Raw genomic sequence first — 16,645 nt, 5'->3', positions numbered from 1 at the left:
GCAGCACTGGCAGAGGCGCAGCAGGCAGACGACGAGATGCCCAGCTACAGGACCGCAGTCCCGGGTTTGCAGCTGCAAGACTTTCTCGTAGGCCCAGGTGATAGGACCCTCCTGCGTGACGTGGCTACCGGCCAACCTTGCCCCATCGTCCCGGCAGCCTGGAGGCGGTGAGTTTTCAACTCCATACACGGTTTGGCACACCCATCTATCAGGACAACCGTCTGGCTGGTCTCCAGCAAGTTCGCGTGGCACGGACTTTGCAAGCAGGTCAGTGAATGGGCCAGAACGTGCACGCAGTGCCAAACGGCCAAGGTACAGCGGCACACTAGAGCCCCGCCACAGCAGTTTGAACCCACCCACCGGAGGTTCGACCACATTCATGTGGATATCGAGGGCCCCCTACCGGTGTCCCGAGGAGCACGGTACCTCCTAACTATGGTAGACCGGTTCACGAGGTGGCCAGAGGCGGTCCCGCTCACCGACACATCTGCCGATTCCTGCGCCAAAGCACTGATCGCAACCTGGGTACCACGCTTCGGGGTACCAGCCCACATTACCTCCGACAGAGGTGCCCAGTTCACCTCCAGCCTGTGGTCGGCTGTGGCCAGCCTGTTGGGAACGCAGCTACACCACACTACAGCCTACCACCCACAGTCAAACGGACTGGTGGAACGCTTCCACCATCACTTGAAGTCGGCTCTCATGGCCTGCCTGAGAGGACCTAACTGGGTGGACGAGCTTCCCTGGGTCCTGCTTGGAATTCGTACAGTGCCCAAAGAGGATCTGCACGCCTCGTCGGCCCAGTTGGTGTACGGTGCAACCCTGGTCGTCCCAGGAGAGTTCATACCAGCCCCAAGGGGGCAAGAGGATGAACCCGCAGCAGTCCTGGACAGACTACGCGAAAGGCTCGGCAACCTGGCCCCCATACCGACTTGACAGCACGGACGGACCCCGACCCATGTACCCAAAGACCTGCAGAACTGTAAGTTTGTGTTTGTACGAAGGGGCAGTCACCGGGCACCGCTACAGCGGCCGTACGAGGGGCTGTTCAGGGTGATCAACAACGGGTCCACGTACGTTCTGGACATTGGGGGGAAAGAGGAGGTTTTCACGGTGGACCAACTCAAACCAGCCCATGTGGACTTGGCGCAGCCAGTCGAGGTTCAGGCACCGCGGCACAGAGGCAGACCTCCCAAACAGAGTCCGACCCAGACTGAGGACATTGGGGGGTGCATCGCCGATTCTGGGGGTGGGGGGGTATGTGGCGACCCACTTCCCAGCGCACTCGAACCGGCTCACAAATAGCCAGCGCGCGGGGAGAGACTTTGGTAATGCACCTCTGACGTCATTTCCGCCCGGAGAGGGCGGGCGCTAGGGATTGAAATAACAGCACCGCGGAGTTTGAATAAACTAGTCTCGAAATGACTTACCGACTGCGTGTCATTATTTCAGCACTGTGTGTAGCACATCGCTACAGTATCTTCTGGTTGTCACTAATGGTGTTCCGTAGGGGCCAGTGTTTGGACCACTTCTCTTCACGTTGCATGTCAATGATTTGAACGACAGAATTGATGGTTTTGTGGTGAAGTTTGCAATACAAAGATATGTGGAGGGGCTAGTAGTGTTGAGGAAGCAAGGCAGGGTGGCTGAAAAAGCCCTCAAGGGCAGATTAGGAGAATGGACAAAGAAGGGGAAGATTGAATATAGTGTAGAGAAGTGTATGGTTATAAATGAAGTCACAGACTATTTTCTAAATGGAGAGAAAATGCAGAATCAGGGGTACAATGGGACTTGGGAGTCCCTAAAGATGAACTTACAAGTTGAGTCAGTAATAATAAGGCAAATGCTATGTTAGTACTCATTTCAAGAGGACTAAAATATAAAAGACCTTGGTTTATTGTGAGCAGTTTTGGGCCCCTCATCTAAGAAAAGATGTGTTGGGATGGGAGAGTTCAGCGGGTGTTCACGAGAATGATCCCAAGGATGGAAGGGTAAACCTACAGTCGGAGTGTTTGATGGTTCTGGGCCTGTACTCACCGCAGTTTAGAAGAATGGGGGGTGGGGGTGGATCTAATTGAAACCTATGGAACATTGAAAGGGCTAGATAGAGTGGACAGGGAGAGGATATTGGGAGATTTCTAATGGTGGGAGGGACAACCTCAGAATAGAACGACATGCAATTAGACTAGAAATGAGGAGGAATTTCTATACCCAGAGGGTGATTAATCTGTGGAATTTATTGCCACAGACGGGTGCAGACACCAAGCCATTTGCTATACTTAAAGCAGAGGTTGATGGGTTCTTGATTATTGTGTGTCAACGTTAAGAGGGAGAAAGGAGAGAATGGGATTGAGAGGGATAATAAATCAGCCAAGAAGGAATGGCACAGCAGACCTGATGGCCTAATTCTCCACCTATGTATAATGGTCCTATTTTGCCTAGTTTATTGTGGAGTCAGGAGTAGCAGAAGGTTATTCATTGTGCAGTTCACAACCTATATTTACAGTACTATCCTCATTCTGCAACAATATGAATTCTTGCAGATGCAAGGGTTGCAGTGCATTTGTAAAAGTCTGTTTGGAAGGCTTCCAAATAGTAAAGAAATGTTTTTAAATTGAGGCAGACAGAGAGTGCAAAATTATAATATTACACATTGGTTAGTCATACAGTGAAGATGTGCAGGCTAACGTGGAGAGCTGGAATGTAGACATCTTTTGAAAAATGAAATGCTGATCTCTCCAACACCTAACCTGTGGAAAAGATCAGCTAGATATTTCTACTCCGAAAACATGTTGCAGAAAATTATTCTACAGATCATTTTTGCCTGTGAAATATGGACAGCTGGAATTTCAATCCAAAAACATATCATCGAGGTCAACGGCTCCCAATCTTTTATTATACCATGGACCAATACCATTAAGCAAGGTGTCTGTGGACCCCAAGTTGGGAATCCCTGATAAAGAATGCACATTAGGGTGAGGTATTCAAGACTCATCACAGACCATGGCAAAGAAAGGGTTAAGTTCCTTAGATTTTCTTTTTTTTCACAGCGCAGCAAGCAGGAATAGAAATGGCGCAGAGACGTAAGGACAGGCTAGGCCAGTAACCATGGCAACTGACTCTGCAAAGCCATGCACAATGTCTTAATATGATGCCCTGAATCTAACAATTAACCTTGACCTTTTTTGAACTTCAGCAACTTAAATAGTCACTGGAAAAATGTGATGGTAAAGTCTACTTTTCATTACTTATGTGTTTGGTCTGTGGTTTAGAAATTAAAATAAAATTATTGGAATACTGAAATTTTATTTCCTATTCCAGACAGCTGCAAAATCAATTGTCAAATGATTGAAGAGATCTAATCACATTCTTGGTTACCACAAGGTAATGCATACTTCCCCAGAGTATTGGGGCTTTCTAGTATATCTAAGCTACACTGTAATTTGATGAAATGTTAATACTTCTGTTAGATTTATATTGAATTACTGTTATTTGTTGGAGTTAATGCCAAAATGCTACCAAAGTTACAAACCATATCAAATAATTCAATTAGCTGTTCAAATCAAAGAAAAATACTTGTTTGTTTCCTTCCACTAATCACCATTGCTATTAAGCTCTTTTCATACAAAATTTTCAAACTAGTGTATCAAGTACAGACACCTGAGCCAACTTGGTTACCTCATAGTTTTGGCACTTGGCAACTTCTATATAGTCATAACATTTTTCTTTGATTGGACAGTCTGAAAAGAACATGGAAATGGAAAAATGCCAAAAGTGGAAGTTCATGATTCAAAGAATCTTCCAGCAGAAGTAGAGCTCACTTAAGCACCGAACCAGATAAAAAGATTAAGGCGTCGAGGCCGAGGGCAAAGGGCAAACAGGTGCTCAGCTCACTACCTCATGAGGCTATGCTCACCTCAACGTTCAGCTGTGGCCTGCAACCATTAGCACTCGTCTCAGCACTGAACTGGCTCTGTGGCTGTTATCTCACGTTCAGGGTCTCTGAGATTCATGTTCTGTGTATTATTTATTGTTGACATGATTTGTTCTTTTTCATACATTGAACGTTTGGCAGTTTTTGTGCTGTGGGACTTTCTGTGGATTCTGTTGTGTTTCTTTGTTTTGTGGCTGCCTGCGAGACGATGAATCTCAAAGTATATCGATAATAAATGTACTTTGAACTTTGAAATAGAACTGAAAACGCAGCAAAGGTGAACAAAATGAAGAGTTTGCCAACTGATAATTAACTGCCAGAAGTTCTCACTGGACAATGTACCGAGCTATTATTGTGGTGTTTTTTTTTGGTAGATTGGCAGTTTTATTTTTGCTATTTTCGTTAATTTTTTTAAGTTTCACTTTTGACATACCTAATAAACACATAAGAACATAAGAAATAGGAGCAGGAATAGGCCATCTGGCCCATCGAGCCTGCCCCACCATTCAATAAGATCATGGCTGACCTGTCCGTAAACTCAGCTCCATCTACCTGCCTTTTCCCCATAACCCTTAATTCCCCTACTATGTAAAAACCTATCTAACTGTTTCTTAAATATATTTAGTGAGGAGGCATCAACTGCTTTCCTGGGGTGAAAATTCCACAGATTCACTACTCTCTGGGAAAAGCAATACCTCCTCGTTTAGTGAAACACCCTTTCATTAAAGTGCTGAGCAACTGCAGCCTGTTTTCCTTCAGTCAGAAGTCACATAGTCTCTCCAAGTTCCGACAATTACCAAGCAAGTTCATCATTCCTTTTGTAAATTCTGAAATTTACATGTTTCTGTTTCTCATCAAGATTTCTTCCAAATTTCTTGTAATGTTCCATCTTATATGCACTATTTATAATTTCCAAACAAACAGCCCAATAAATTACTACATTAGCATGGAAAATTATGCACAGCTGAGCATAAAAGAGAAAAGTGTTTCTTTATTTATTTTTCCTTTTAAATATATGGCATATTTGCTTTAGTGTCCTACATAATAACTGAACTCTGACTAATATTGTAGAGAATTAATATTTCACCTGGAGAAAAATATATTTTCTCCATTTTATTCCTATTGGTATATAGATTAGAGAACTCTCTAGTCATTTCGTTTATGTAGGTTTCTAGCACAAGAATATTCTACCTCTCTTGTAATGATGTAAATTCTGATGTCACTGCGAATTTTGTTAATGATTGTCAACTGATGCCAAGCAGACAATCTCTGAAGAGTATTGATAATGGTTGGGGTCACCCATCTTGTAAAGACAGTGGCCAGAAGGAGGCAATAGGAAACCACTTCTATAGAAACATTTGCCATGAACAATCATGGCCATGGATTGCTCACACCAAATGACATGACACATAATGATGATAATGATGACGTGCAGAAGTCCCCCCGAGTCATCACCCTCCAAAACAGATACACCACTTTGTTTAGAATGCAGCAGTAGCCAAGATCTTGGCACTGACCCTGCTGTACAGTGGGACAGGAAAAAAAAGTGGCAGAGCATACTAGTAGAGGCTTCCATGATGAGGGGAATAGACAAGAACTTATATGGCTGCAAACGGGTCTCCTGGTTAGTGTGCTGCCTCTTGGGTGCAAGGGTCAGAGATGCCTTGGAGCGGTTGCAGGGCAAACTGGATGGTGACAATTGTCAAGGTGCATGTAAATACCATCGATATAGGAAAAAAGCAGGATAGGGTGAAGTCATCTTCAAGAAGCTAGGCGATAAATTAAAAAGTTCTCAAAGGTAGTAATCTCAGTATCTGTGCCACGTACTAGGAATAGCAAAATGGTCAGGGTGAATATGTGGCTGGATTAGTGGTGCTGGAGGAAGGGTTTCAGACTTCTGGGGCACTGGAACCGGTTCTGAGGCAGGAGGAATCAGTACAAATTGGGCAGTCTACACCAGAGCAGGACCGGGATCAATGTCCGAGCAGGATTGTTTGCTACAAGCATAAGAAGGTCTGCAGATGCTGTAAGTCCAAAGCAACACACGCAAAGTGCTGGAGGAACTCAGCAGGTCAGGCCACTTTTCTCTGAGGCCTCGCTTGCTCTGAGTCAATCATGGATGCTGCGTCTAAGTACGCAAACCAGGACGGTACGATATTGAGACAAGCTGTTGCCCATGTGGCAAGTTCCACTCCCCACACGTGAACCCAAAGGAACGGCAGAGACCGATGCTGTTTGGTACCAGCAGCATCACAGGAGTTGCCGGTCAGCATCAAACTCAACATAGGCCTGCCTGAGGGTCTCCAGCTATGGATTTTTCCCTCGGGGTTTACTTCTGAAAACTTCCTCTTGAGTGGGTATAGCTTCAAGACAGTGGAGGTTGATCAGGACTTTCCTTCTCCTACAGCTGGCAAGATCCACCTGCCCAAAGTGACTGGTTTAAAGTCGCCAGTAATCTGCTTTTGCCCCTTCTGCTGTCAGTAGAAATGGTTGCACTTGGCTTAATAGCTATGCCACATGTGAAGGCCAGGAGCAGGACCTGGCTGTTGGAGGCTATTGGTGCATGTCACAGGAGCATTTATTAGGTAGTGGCTTTACCATCACTATTACCACCCCCAGCTATAACAACTTTAAGGCAGTATCTATGGAAATGAATAAACAGTCGAGCAGAATGATGACTCTACTTGGGAAGAGATTAGGAATAGTAAAGGTCAAAAAATTACAGGTGGGAGTTGTCTATAGGCCACCAAATATACTACAAAGGCAGATGCAATAAACCAAGAATTACCTGCACTAGGGTGGTACAGTATCATAACGGCTAGCACAACGCTTTAGAGTACCAGGGACCCGGGTTCATTTCCCACTGCTGTCTGTATGTTCTCCCGTGACTGCGTGGGTTTCCTCCAGGTGCTCTGGTTTCCTCCCACAGTCCAAAGATGTACCGGTTGGTAGGTTAATTGGTCATTGTAAATTGTTCTATGATTAGGCTAGGATTACAATTGGGGATTGTAATTCGGGGTGCAAATTAAATTAAATTCGGGGCACATGTACTGTAAAGTGTTGAGCTAACCACAACAGTACTGGGCAGTCCGTTATTGTTTTACCTCAAAGCACTGTGTAATGATTTGATTTGTATAAACAGTACGTAAGACAAGCTTTTCATTGTACCTCAGTGCATGTGACAATAATATCCCATTCAATTCCAAACGTTAATAGGAATAAAGCAGGAGGATTATTGTTAATGCTTTAAAAGAACCTGCATTGCAGAAATCATTTATTGCTGCTTTACTTCTTATTCAGAAAATGAAACTTACTATTTTTAAAATATCTCCTTCCAGCTCATGTCTTGATATTCCAGATTTGTTGACCATGTGGAGAACACCAGCAAAGGTCTTTGCTATTGGGCAATAATAATAGATTAAATAAGTACTTGTGCAAATTCAGAAGAGAAGATTAAATTTAACTATTTATGTAAAACCACAGAGCAGAAGATATAAGTTCATGAGCTGCAATGAGAGCATGTTCACACAATCAGATCTACCTTTTGGCAGGAGTTTAGACACCGACAAAAAGTTTTGTTAAAATTTAAATACAGTATGTTTTTAACTTATTGTGGTGGCCTGTCCCACTACCAGATGGTAGATAAATTAGGACAGCATCTCACTTGCCTACAGTATATCTATCAACCAATATCAGCTATACTTCAGAATTAATTCATAAATTGAACGTACGTGATTATTCTGAAGATAACACACTTATGGAAATGATAATTTGCATTATTTGCCTGTTCCTGATTTTATTCATCTCAGTTGATCATGTGACATGCTACTTTTTCAGTGACTTTCCATAGGCAATAGCCAGGCATGACCCTCTTTCAGACACCATCACTCCAAGAAGCACAATGCCAAGGCCTCATGTTGATTCAGAACCACACATAATCAGTAGGTGGCAGAATAGACCATAGAATAGTACAGCACAGTACAGGCCCTTCGGCCCACAATGTTGTGCTGACCCTTAAACCCCACCTCCCATATAACCCCCACCTTAAATTCCTCCATATACCTGTCTAGTAGTCTCTTAAATTTCACTAGTGTATCTGTCTCCACCACTGACTCAGGCAGTGCATTCCACGCACCAACCACTCTCTGAGTGAAAAACCTTCCTCTAATATCCCCCTTGAACTTCCCACCCCTTACCTTAAAGCCATGTCCTCTTGTACTGAGCAGTGGTGCCCTGGGGAAGAAGCACTGGCTGTCCACTCTATCTATTCCTCTTAATATCATGTGTACCTCCATCATGTCTCCTCTCATCCTCCTTCTCTCCAAAGAGTAAAGCCCTAGCTCCCTTAATTCTGATTATAATCCATACTCTCTAAACCAGGCAGCATCCTGGTAAATCTCCTCTGTACCCTTTCCAATTCTTCCACATCCTTCCTGTAGTGAGGCGACCAGAACTGGACACAGTACTCCAAGTGTGGCCTAACCAGAGTTTTATAGAGTTGCATCATTACATCGTGACTCTTAAACTCTATTCCTCGACTTAAGAAAGCTAACACCCCATAAGCTTTCTTAACTACCCTATCTACCTGTGAGGGAACTTTCAGGGATCTGTAGACATGTACCCCCAGATCCCTGTGCACCTCCACACGACCAACTATCCTGCCATTTACTTTGTACTCTGCCTTGGAGCTTGTCCTTCCAAAGTGTACCTCCTCACACTTCTCCGGGTTGAACTCCATCTGCCACTTCTCAGCCCACTTCTGCATCCTATCAATGTCTCTCTGCAATCTTCGACAATCCTCTACACTATCCACAACACCACCAACCTTTGTGTCGTCTGCAAACTTGCCAACCCAGGTTTCTACCCCCTCATCCAGGTCGTTAATAAAACTCACGAAAAGTTGAGGTCCCAGAACCGATCCTTGTGGGACACCACTAGTCACAACCCTCCAATCCAAATGTACTCCCTCCACCACAACCTTCTGCTTTCTGCAGCTAAGCCTGCAGAAACTGAATCCACCTGGCCAAACTTGCCTGGATTCCATGCCTTCTGATTTTCTGAATAAGTCTACCATTTGAATACATTAATACCTCAGCAGGCCTTGGTTTTGACATACTCCAAGACAGATGTAGCAGTAACGAAAGAAAAAACTATATACAGTCCTGTACCGAAGTCCTAAGGATATATACATAGCTAGGATACCTAAAACGTTTGCACAGTGCTGTGGTAATTTTATGTATTGCATGGTACTGCTGCCACAAAATAAAAAAAAATTTCATGACATGTGATGATAAACCTGATTCTGATATGGATCTCTATTGTGGACTGAGAGTGGGTAGGGAGCAGGGAGAGGGGAATCATGGTTGAGAAAAGGGGAAGGGAGAGAGGAGGGAGAAGGAGGGGTGACAGGAGGGTGCAGGAAGCCCCAGAGAGTCTTTCTGTAATGACCAATAAACCAATTGTTTGGAAACTTTACTGAAATGACTGAATAAGCAGCAGTGTGCACATCTTAGAAAGGAATAATTATTCTTTGATTTCCTTTAAACTTAATTTTTTGTCAGAAAGTTATAGTCCAAGCTAATTCATAAGGTATTTGATACAATTTTATGTGTAAGTCTATCACTTTCTGAGTGAAAAGAGAAAACAGGTGTTTAAAAATAAGTAATTCACTGAAGTTACTGATGTAGTTACTGATCTTAAGAATATTGTTTATGAAATACAGTACTGCACCTATTCCATAATTAGAAGCAAAATCATCTCCAGACGCCTAGATCTGGGAGTCAATATCTCCCTTTGCAACTGGACTTGACTTCCTGACCAAAAAAACCATAATCAGTAAGGATAAGCAGTAAGATAACTTCCTCAATACCAGTGCCCCACAAGGCTGTGTTCCTAGCTTCCTACTTTATTCCCTCTACACTCATGAATCCATAGGCAGATTGTGCTATAACTCCATCGAGTAGTGGGTCAAACTTCAAATGATGATCAAGTGGCAGTGCAGGAAGGAAGTAGAGAGCTTAGTGACGTGAACAAGAGAAGATCTGCTGATGCTGGAAATCCGAGCAATGCACACAAAATGCTGGTGGAACTCGGCAGGCCAGGCAGCACTGATGGAAAACAGTACAGTTGACATTTCAGGCCAAAACCCTTCAGCAGGACTCGGGAATGCTGCCTGGCCTGCTGAGTTCCTCCAGCTTTTGTACGTGTTGCTTAGTGGCATGGGTCATTGACCTCAATACTGGGGGGCGGGGGGGGGGGGCGTGGTGCACCTGCACCTCTTGACGTCAATTCGCCAAGGTTGAGAGGGTCGAGTTTCTAGTTCCTAGAAGTGAACATCAGCAGTCACGTGACAGCTATGAAACCTCACCAGCACCCCTACTTGTTCAGGAGGTTAATGAAATATGGCGTAATATACCATGACTCTTTAGACCCCCACAGATTTTTATCAATGCACCAGAGAACAAATCCTTTCCAGATGCCCTACTACTTGGTGTGGCAACTGCTCAGCCTGTGACCCCAGGAAACTGCGGAGTTATGAACACAGCTTGGCATATCATGGGACCTGCAGACTCCACTTACACTTCTTGCAGCCTCAGTAAAGCCGTTAGCAAAATCAAAGACCCCCATCCTCTCTGGACATTGTTTTCTCCCCACTCTCATTAGGCAGAACTTACCAAAGCTTGACAGTAAGTTCCACCAGGCTCAAGGACAACTGAACAGCTCAATTGACTTGTATGACGAAGTGGAGTCTTGACCACACAGTGAAGGTTGTTAGAACCTTGCACCTTATTGTCTTCATGCACTGCACTTTCTTTGTAATTGTAATACTTTATTCTGCACTCTATGCACTGTTGTAATGAACTGAAATGTATGAATGGTTTGCAAGACAAGTTTTTCACTGTACCTCGTACACGTGACAATAATAAAACAATTTACCATTTTTTTTTAATTAAAAGAATAAAATTGCATTGTTGTGGGAAGTGTTGGAAGAAGGAATAATGATTGCATGATAGATGGTACTATTTATGAAGGTGTTTTTCCCACCTGCTACCTCTAAATCATGTAGTTTCAAAGATTCAAAGTGCAGCTATTATCCAAGTACCTATGCATAAATTATACAACTTTGTCTGCTTGCAAGAAACCCGAAAGAACCCAATTTGAAAATGACCAACAGAGAAAGAGAAAAAGCACAAATCATGCAAACAGAAGAAGCAAGCAGCAGCGTTCCAAACCTTCGACCGTGCTTTGATATAAGCTGTCAAGCTGGATTCTAGGAAAAATGGTTAAGACAGGCGACAATAATGGATGTCAGTGAAGGTTATGAATTTCAGGTTGTATACTATAAAAATTCTCTGATATTAAATGAAGCTTTGAACCTTTCAACATTTGAATAAGCACAAGGATAGGAGGGGTTATCGAACAGGATATACAATTTGATAGTTAACACAGTTTAATATTCACTTTGAATATTGTGCCATGTTCCAACAAACAAGAAACAGGTTATATTGAAATACTGTAACCTATGCTGAGACTAAAATAGGGATTTGGGTTAAAAAAAACACCTGGAGAGCTGTGGCATTTTCATGTTTTTAAGGACATGCTGAGAGGTAATTTTGTATAACTGAACTGTGCAGTTTTTAATTTTAACTGTGCAGGTTTTAATTCAAACTATAGGAATTTGTCATTTACACCATCAGGAAGTTCTTTAGGCAAAGATTAGCTGATTCTTGCAAGTAACTTGTGAGAAACGTGAACAAAGAAATGTTTTAGGAAATTTTCTGGAATCTGAGCGATGACTAAGATAGGGTATTTGAGACATGGTGGCTGAACGGAAACCTTCAATAGTGTCTTGGAGCAATACAACATGTTAACAAGTCCTACAGCCCAACCTGCCCATGGTGCCTACCAAGCTAGTCCTATTCACATGTAATGAAAGCTTTGAAACCGTCACAAGTAAATATTTTTGCATTTGCCCCATATCTTTCTTAACCTCTCCTATCCTTGTGTTTATTCAAATGTTCAAAGGTTTGTTTAATATCATAGAATTTATAAAGCACACACGCTGAAATTCAAAATCTTCACAGATATCCATTATTGTCACCTGTCTCAACCATTTCTCCCCTGAATCCAGCTTGTCAATCTATATTAAAACACTTAATTAGTATATTGCAGGAGGAGAAATAGATTTGAAAAATGTACAGGGTTGGAAGAGTGTGCAGAAAAGACCTTGAATGGGTGTGGAAATAAAGGTTGGTAAACGTAGTAATCCGTGGGGCAAACAATGCTAAAATTTAAAAAGAAATGTCAAGCTGTGGCTGGGTGGAAGGTGGCCTAGTGACAGCAAATGTGATACTAGCTGCATGTGGTAGCACAGCACCAAGAACTGCTTTCCCTAGGATCCCCTGCTAAACGTTTCATTTTCACCCTAGGGCATTACTGGATGGAAAATTTGCCACAGAACTGGTCACTCTAGGATAATATTGTTTAGCCAGAGGGTGGTAGATCTGTGAATTCATTGCCACAGCTGGCTGTAGAGGCCAGGTCATTGGGAGTATTTAAGACGAAGGTTAGTAGGTTCTTGATTAGTCAGGGCAGGGAAGGTAATGGGGAGAAGGTAGGAGAAAGGGTTGAGACAGAAATGGATCAGCCATGATGAAATAGAGGAACAGACTAGATGGGCCAAATGGCCTAATTCTGCTTCTGCGTCTTATGATCTTATGGTCAAATGGTTATTAGTTTCTTTCGTCACATGTCAAATTTAAGTTGCACAGTGCTAAGTATGGAGATGTATGATAGATTTGGGGCATGTAATTGAGGTATCTATCAGAGGAAACCTTTGCAGCTGTCACAAGTAAACATTCTTGTATTAAGTTTCAAGATGTCTTGCATGAGAGATGGTTTTAACCTATATTCTACAAAATTAAAATAGTTTACCTACAACAGCTGAACAAATTTCAAAAGTTAAGGCTAGTCAAAACATTGCATCTCAAGAGCAACAAATTGTCTTCTTACCCAAAATGCATCCTGTTCCCTTTTCAAAGTAATACCCTGGCTGACACTTGCAGGAGAAAGACCCCAAATTATTAACACATTTTGCAGGAGACGGACATGGATTTGAAAGGCATTCATCCACATCTGCTTAAAAAAGGAACTAGTTACTAAATTAAAACAAGTTTCAGAATTAAAGGAAAGCATCTAATGAATTAAAGTCATTGGTAATAATGTAAAAATAATGTAAAATAAAGCTAATATAGACTGCTTATTTACAGTACGTAATTAACTAAACATTATTAAATTTATCCGATGAATGGCAGTTTGATTTTCATCCTTCCCACTATGTGAATATGAAAGAGATACCTCTCTTTCCCCCATTGCTGTCTGACTTCCATGACTGTGGCTGAATTGGGACCATTGATAGATGCACCAAACCAATCAGTGAGCAATGGAATTAACTGTATTACAGTACAGTAGCATAGCGGTTATCACAACGCTTTACAGTACTGGCGACCCAGGTTCAATTACCGCTACTGCCTGTAAGGAGTTTGTACGGTCTCCCCATGACCCAGTGGGTTTCCTCTGGGTGCTCCGGTTTTCTGATAGGTTGTAAATTGTTCCATGATAAGGCTAGGGTTAAATCAGGGGGGCAGCTCGGTGTGCAGCTCAAAGGGCTGGAAAGGTCTATTCCGTGCTGTATCTCAATCAATAAAGAAATGGAGGAGGGAAAAGTACGATGAGGAATCAAAAAATATTTTATAAATTGAGTATTTTATATTAAAAGTATATAGTCATCAAAAGCACCACATTTTACTTTCCAATTAATCTAGCAAGTATTTCAAAATATTAATTCTATTTGAGGAAAATGTAGTAACATAAATGGCATAAAATCTCAGTAAAATTTTATACATTTACATATATCTTGTATCATTGTATGAATAATTTATAGAAATAACGCGTTACCTTTGCTGCAATTCATCCCTTGCCAGCTTGGTGAGCACAGACATTTTCTTCTGCTATTATGGTCATTGATACAAGTACCTCCATTAAGACATGGATTTGAAATGCAGGCATTCTCTGCTTAAAAGTAAGTACACAATTTATTAACAGCTATTCCAAATGATTAACACTGGGCCTTCAGTTTCATGCTTTATATTCTAAAGGCTGAATAGTTTTGGAGCCGTTTACTCTCTGCATGCCTACAGATCTCTCAAATCTGTCATTGAGCCATGGATTTCTTCTGTTGACATGACTTTTCTTCCGATATGATTATATATTGTGCTGGATGACTTGACGATCATGGTCTTTCCACAACCGTGACTGAACTTGGCAATTTTTTTCCACAGAAGTAGCTTGCCATTGCCTTTTCTGGGGGGCAGTGTCTTTACAAGTAAAGTGACTCCAGCTATCACCAATACTCTTCTGAGACTGTCTACCTGGAGTCAATGGTCACATAACCAGGATGTGATGTGCACCAACTGCTCAAACACTCATCCACCACCTGCTCCTGTGGCTTCATATAACCCTGATCGGGGGCTAAGCAGGGGCTACACCTTGCCCAAGGGTAACCTGCAGGCTAGCAGAGGGAAGAAGTGCCTTTCACCTCCTTTAGTAGAGACTTATCTCCACCCTGCCACCCAGATACGACATACCTGTTTAATCAACATTTTCTAGATGTAACACTGGCCCATTATAAATTCTTCTTTAAAACAGGACAGTGCACTTTAAACATGTTACTCTGTGGAAGATTATCACATTGTCTGCCTGGCAATGGAAGCAAGAGTGAATATTGAGTAATATACTGAAAAGTAAATGCAATATCTGGATCAGCTTTGAATTTAAAGGGGAGAATGTGAAGTGAGTTCATAGATTGGAATTCTATGTTTGGATCAGGGACACTTTTCTGGAGTCAGTTGTATTGTGCTTGGCAGCTTAGAGTAAGATTGAAGCTACACTGTGAATATCATTATCATCCCCAGAGCAAACCCTCTTCAAACAATGAAGTTGAGAAAAGGCCTCATCTTTAAAAACTCTACAGCATTACAGCAGAAGGAGGTGCAAACTCAATTGCATCAACTTGCGAGAATCAAATAATCACCACACTGTGGGGCGGTACCGTATCATAGCAGCTAGCACAACGCCTTACGGTACCAGTGATCCGGGTTCAATTCCCGCTGTGGCTTGTAGGCAGTATGTATGCTCTCCCCAAGTCCGTGTGGGTTTCCTTCTATGGTCCAGAGATACAGTGTACTAGTTGGTCATTGTAAATTTTCCAGTGATTAGGCCGGGATTAAATCGAAGGGGTTGCTGGGCAGCGTGGCTCAAAGGGCAGGAGGGCCTGTTCGGGGCTGTATCTCAATCAATAAATTCCAATCTGGGGTGCATTATCAAAGTAAAATATTGCTCTCACTTACCCATATACATTACCAATTTTACATGGTTTGCATTATGTTGTGAACAGTATGGCTTTCAATGTTGTAGCTGCAGCACTTGTTTGGCATTATCTTAATGGCGTTTTTGGATATATTTCAAACTTTTAACTTCCCAAATCTAACATTCCCCAAAACCCAACGCTGCCTTCTCTTCACTTCCTCATCGGAATGCAATATTTTTGTGACATCATTTTGAAGCATGGCATCAGTTGATGATATTCAAGTCCATCCTAAAGCTAACCATGCTAATTCTCTCTAGGTTGTCTGACTAATCAGGTCAAATCTTGGAAATGAAGGGGATTGCTTCAACTTAACCATCTCAACACAGTCGCTACTTTGTTTGATTCCCACTAACAATCCACAGGTGAACTATCATCATAAAGTGTGTGCCATATGACATGGGTGATCGTGGTGTCACAAGCATGATTGTTCTTGGCAAATTGTTCCACAGAAGTGCTTTGCCATTATCCTCTTCTGGGCAGTTTCTTTACAAGATGGATGACCCCAACCATTATCAATAATCTTCAGACATCGTTTGCCTGTCATCAGTAGCCATGAACCAGTCTCCCTTTCCTCACACAGTGCTATTTCTACCACTAGCTCTTCTCCAACCTACAACCTATCAAACTTTCCATGTTGGCAGCACTCAAACTGGTGGAGGGAAGGACATAATTTTGGGACTCATCAGCCATACACTAACCTTTGGGCTTTAAGCACAATAGAATTTCTTTGCCATGAAGCCACCATAAAATTGGCAGGCGATCACCACACACAGTGCCAACTTCACGTCATTCCTTTTGTAGAAGAAATCCTAAGCCATCATGCTTCATTAAACAGGAAACATGAACTTCTGCCTTTTCTCAAGCACTACAAACAATAAAATTTGATCCTTCCAAACCTCAGGGGAACTAAATTCTTTACTTTACAAATTAAGGATTAATTATTATATCATATTTTCAATTAAACTTGCAACATAATTTTGCAAAACATTTTAGCATGAGAATAATAATTCTTCTTCTCAGTCCAAAACATGAATAGGTGTGGTGCATAAACTCGAGAGGAAACCCAGGTTTTTGTAAGAGTCGTGCAGAGCATTAAGCATGAGAAAGTTCCAAGTACCAAAACATTAATAATTAAAACAATCAAAGAGAGATTCCTTAGTTAAGGTGTTTTTGACTCAACTTGGCACTTGTGATGTATTTGTACACAAAATGTACATAGGGACACAGCTTGTAGAAATTTGTGAGCAGACTACAAATGCTGGAAGAACTCAGCAGATCAAGGA

At 42.2% G+C, this 16,645-nt stretch overlaps 1 protein-coding gene across 1 annotated transcript in view; it reads right to left on the bottom strand.

Annotated features, from left to right (window-relative positions):
* Positions 1-16,645, bottom strand: part of heg1 (heart development protein with EGF-like domains 1) — a 65,858-nt gene that overhangs the window by 42,734 nt on the left and 6,479 nt on the right. Inside the window, exons 2-4 of the mRNA XM_059966366.1 lie at positions 13,892-14,008; positions 12,947-13,069; positions 7,249-7,331 (exon numbers count right to left, since the gene is read on the bottom strand). Of these exons, the coding sequence (XP_059822349.1) occupies positions 7,249-7,331; positions 12,947-13,069; positions 13,892-14,008 (323 nt within the window). The remainder of the gene's footprint in view (positions 1-7,248; positions 7,332-12,946; positions 13,070-13,891; positions 14,009-16,645) is intronic.

Source organism: Hypanus sabinus, chromosome 4, assembly GCF_030144855.1.
Source record: "Hypanus sabinus isolate sHypSab1 chromosome 4, sHypSab1.hap1, whole genome shotgun sequence".
Taxonomy (NCBI): domain Eukaryota; kingdom Metazoa; phylum Chordata; class Chondrichthyes; order Myliobatiformes; family Dasyatidae; genus Hypanus; species Hypanus sabinus.
This window is presented reverse-complemented; position numbering and strand designations above follow the sequence as displayed.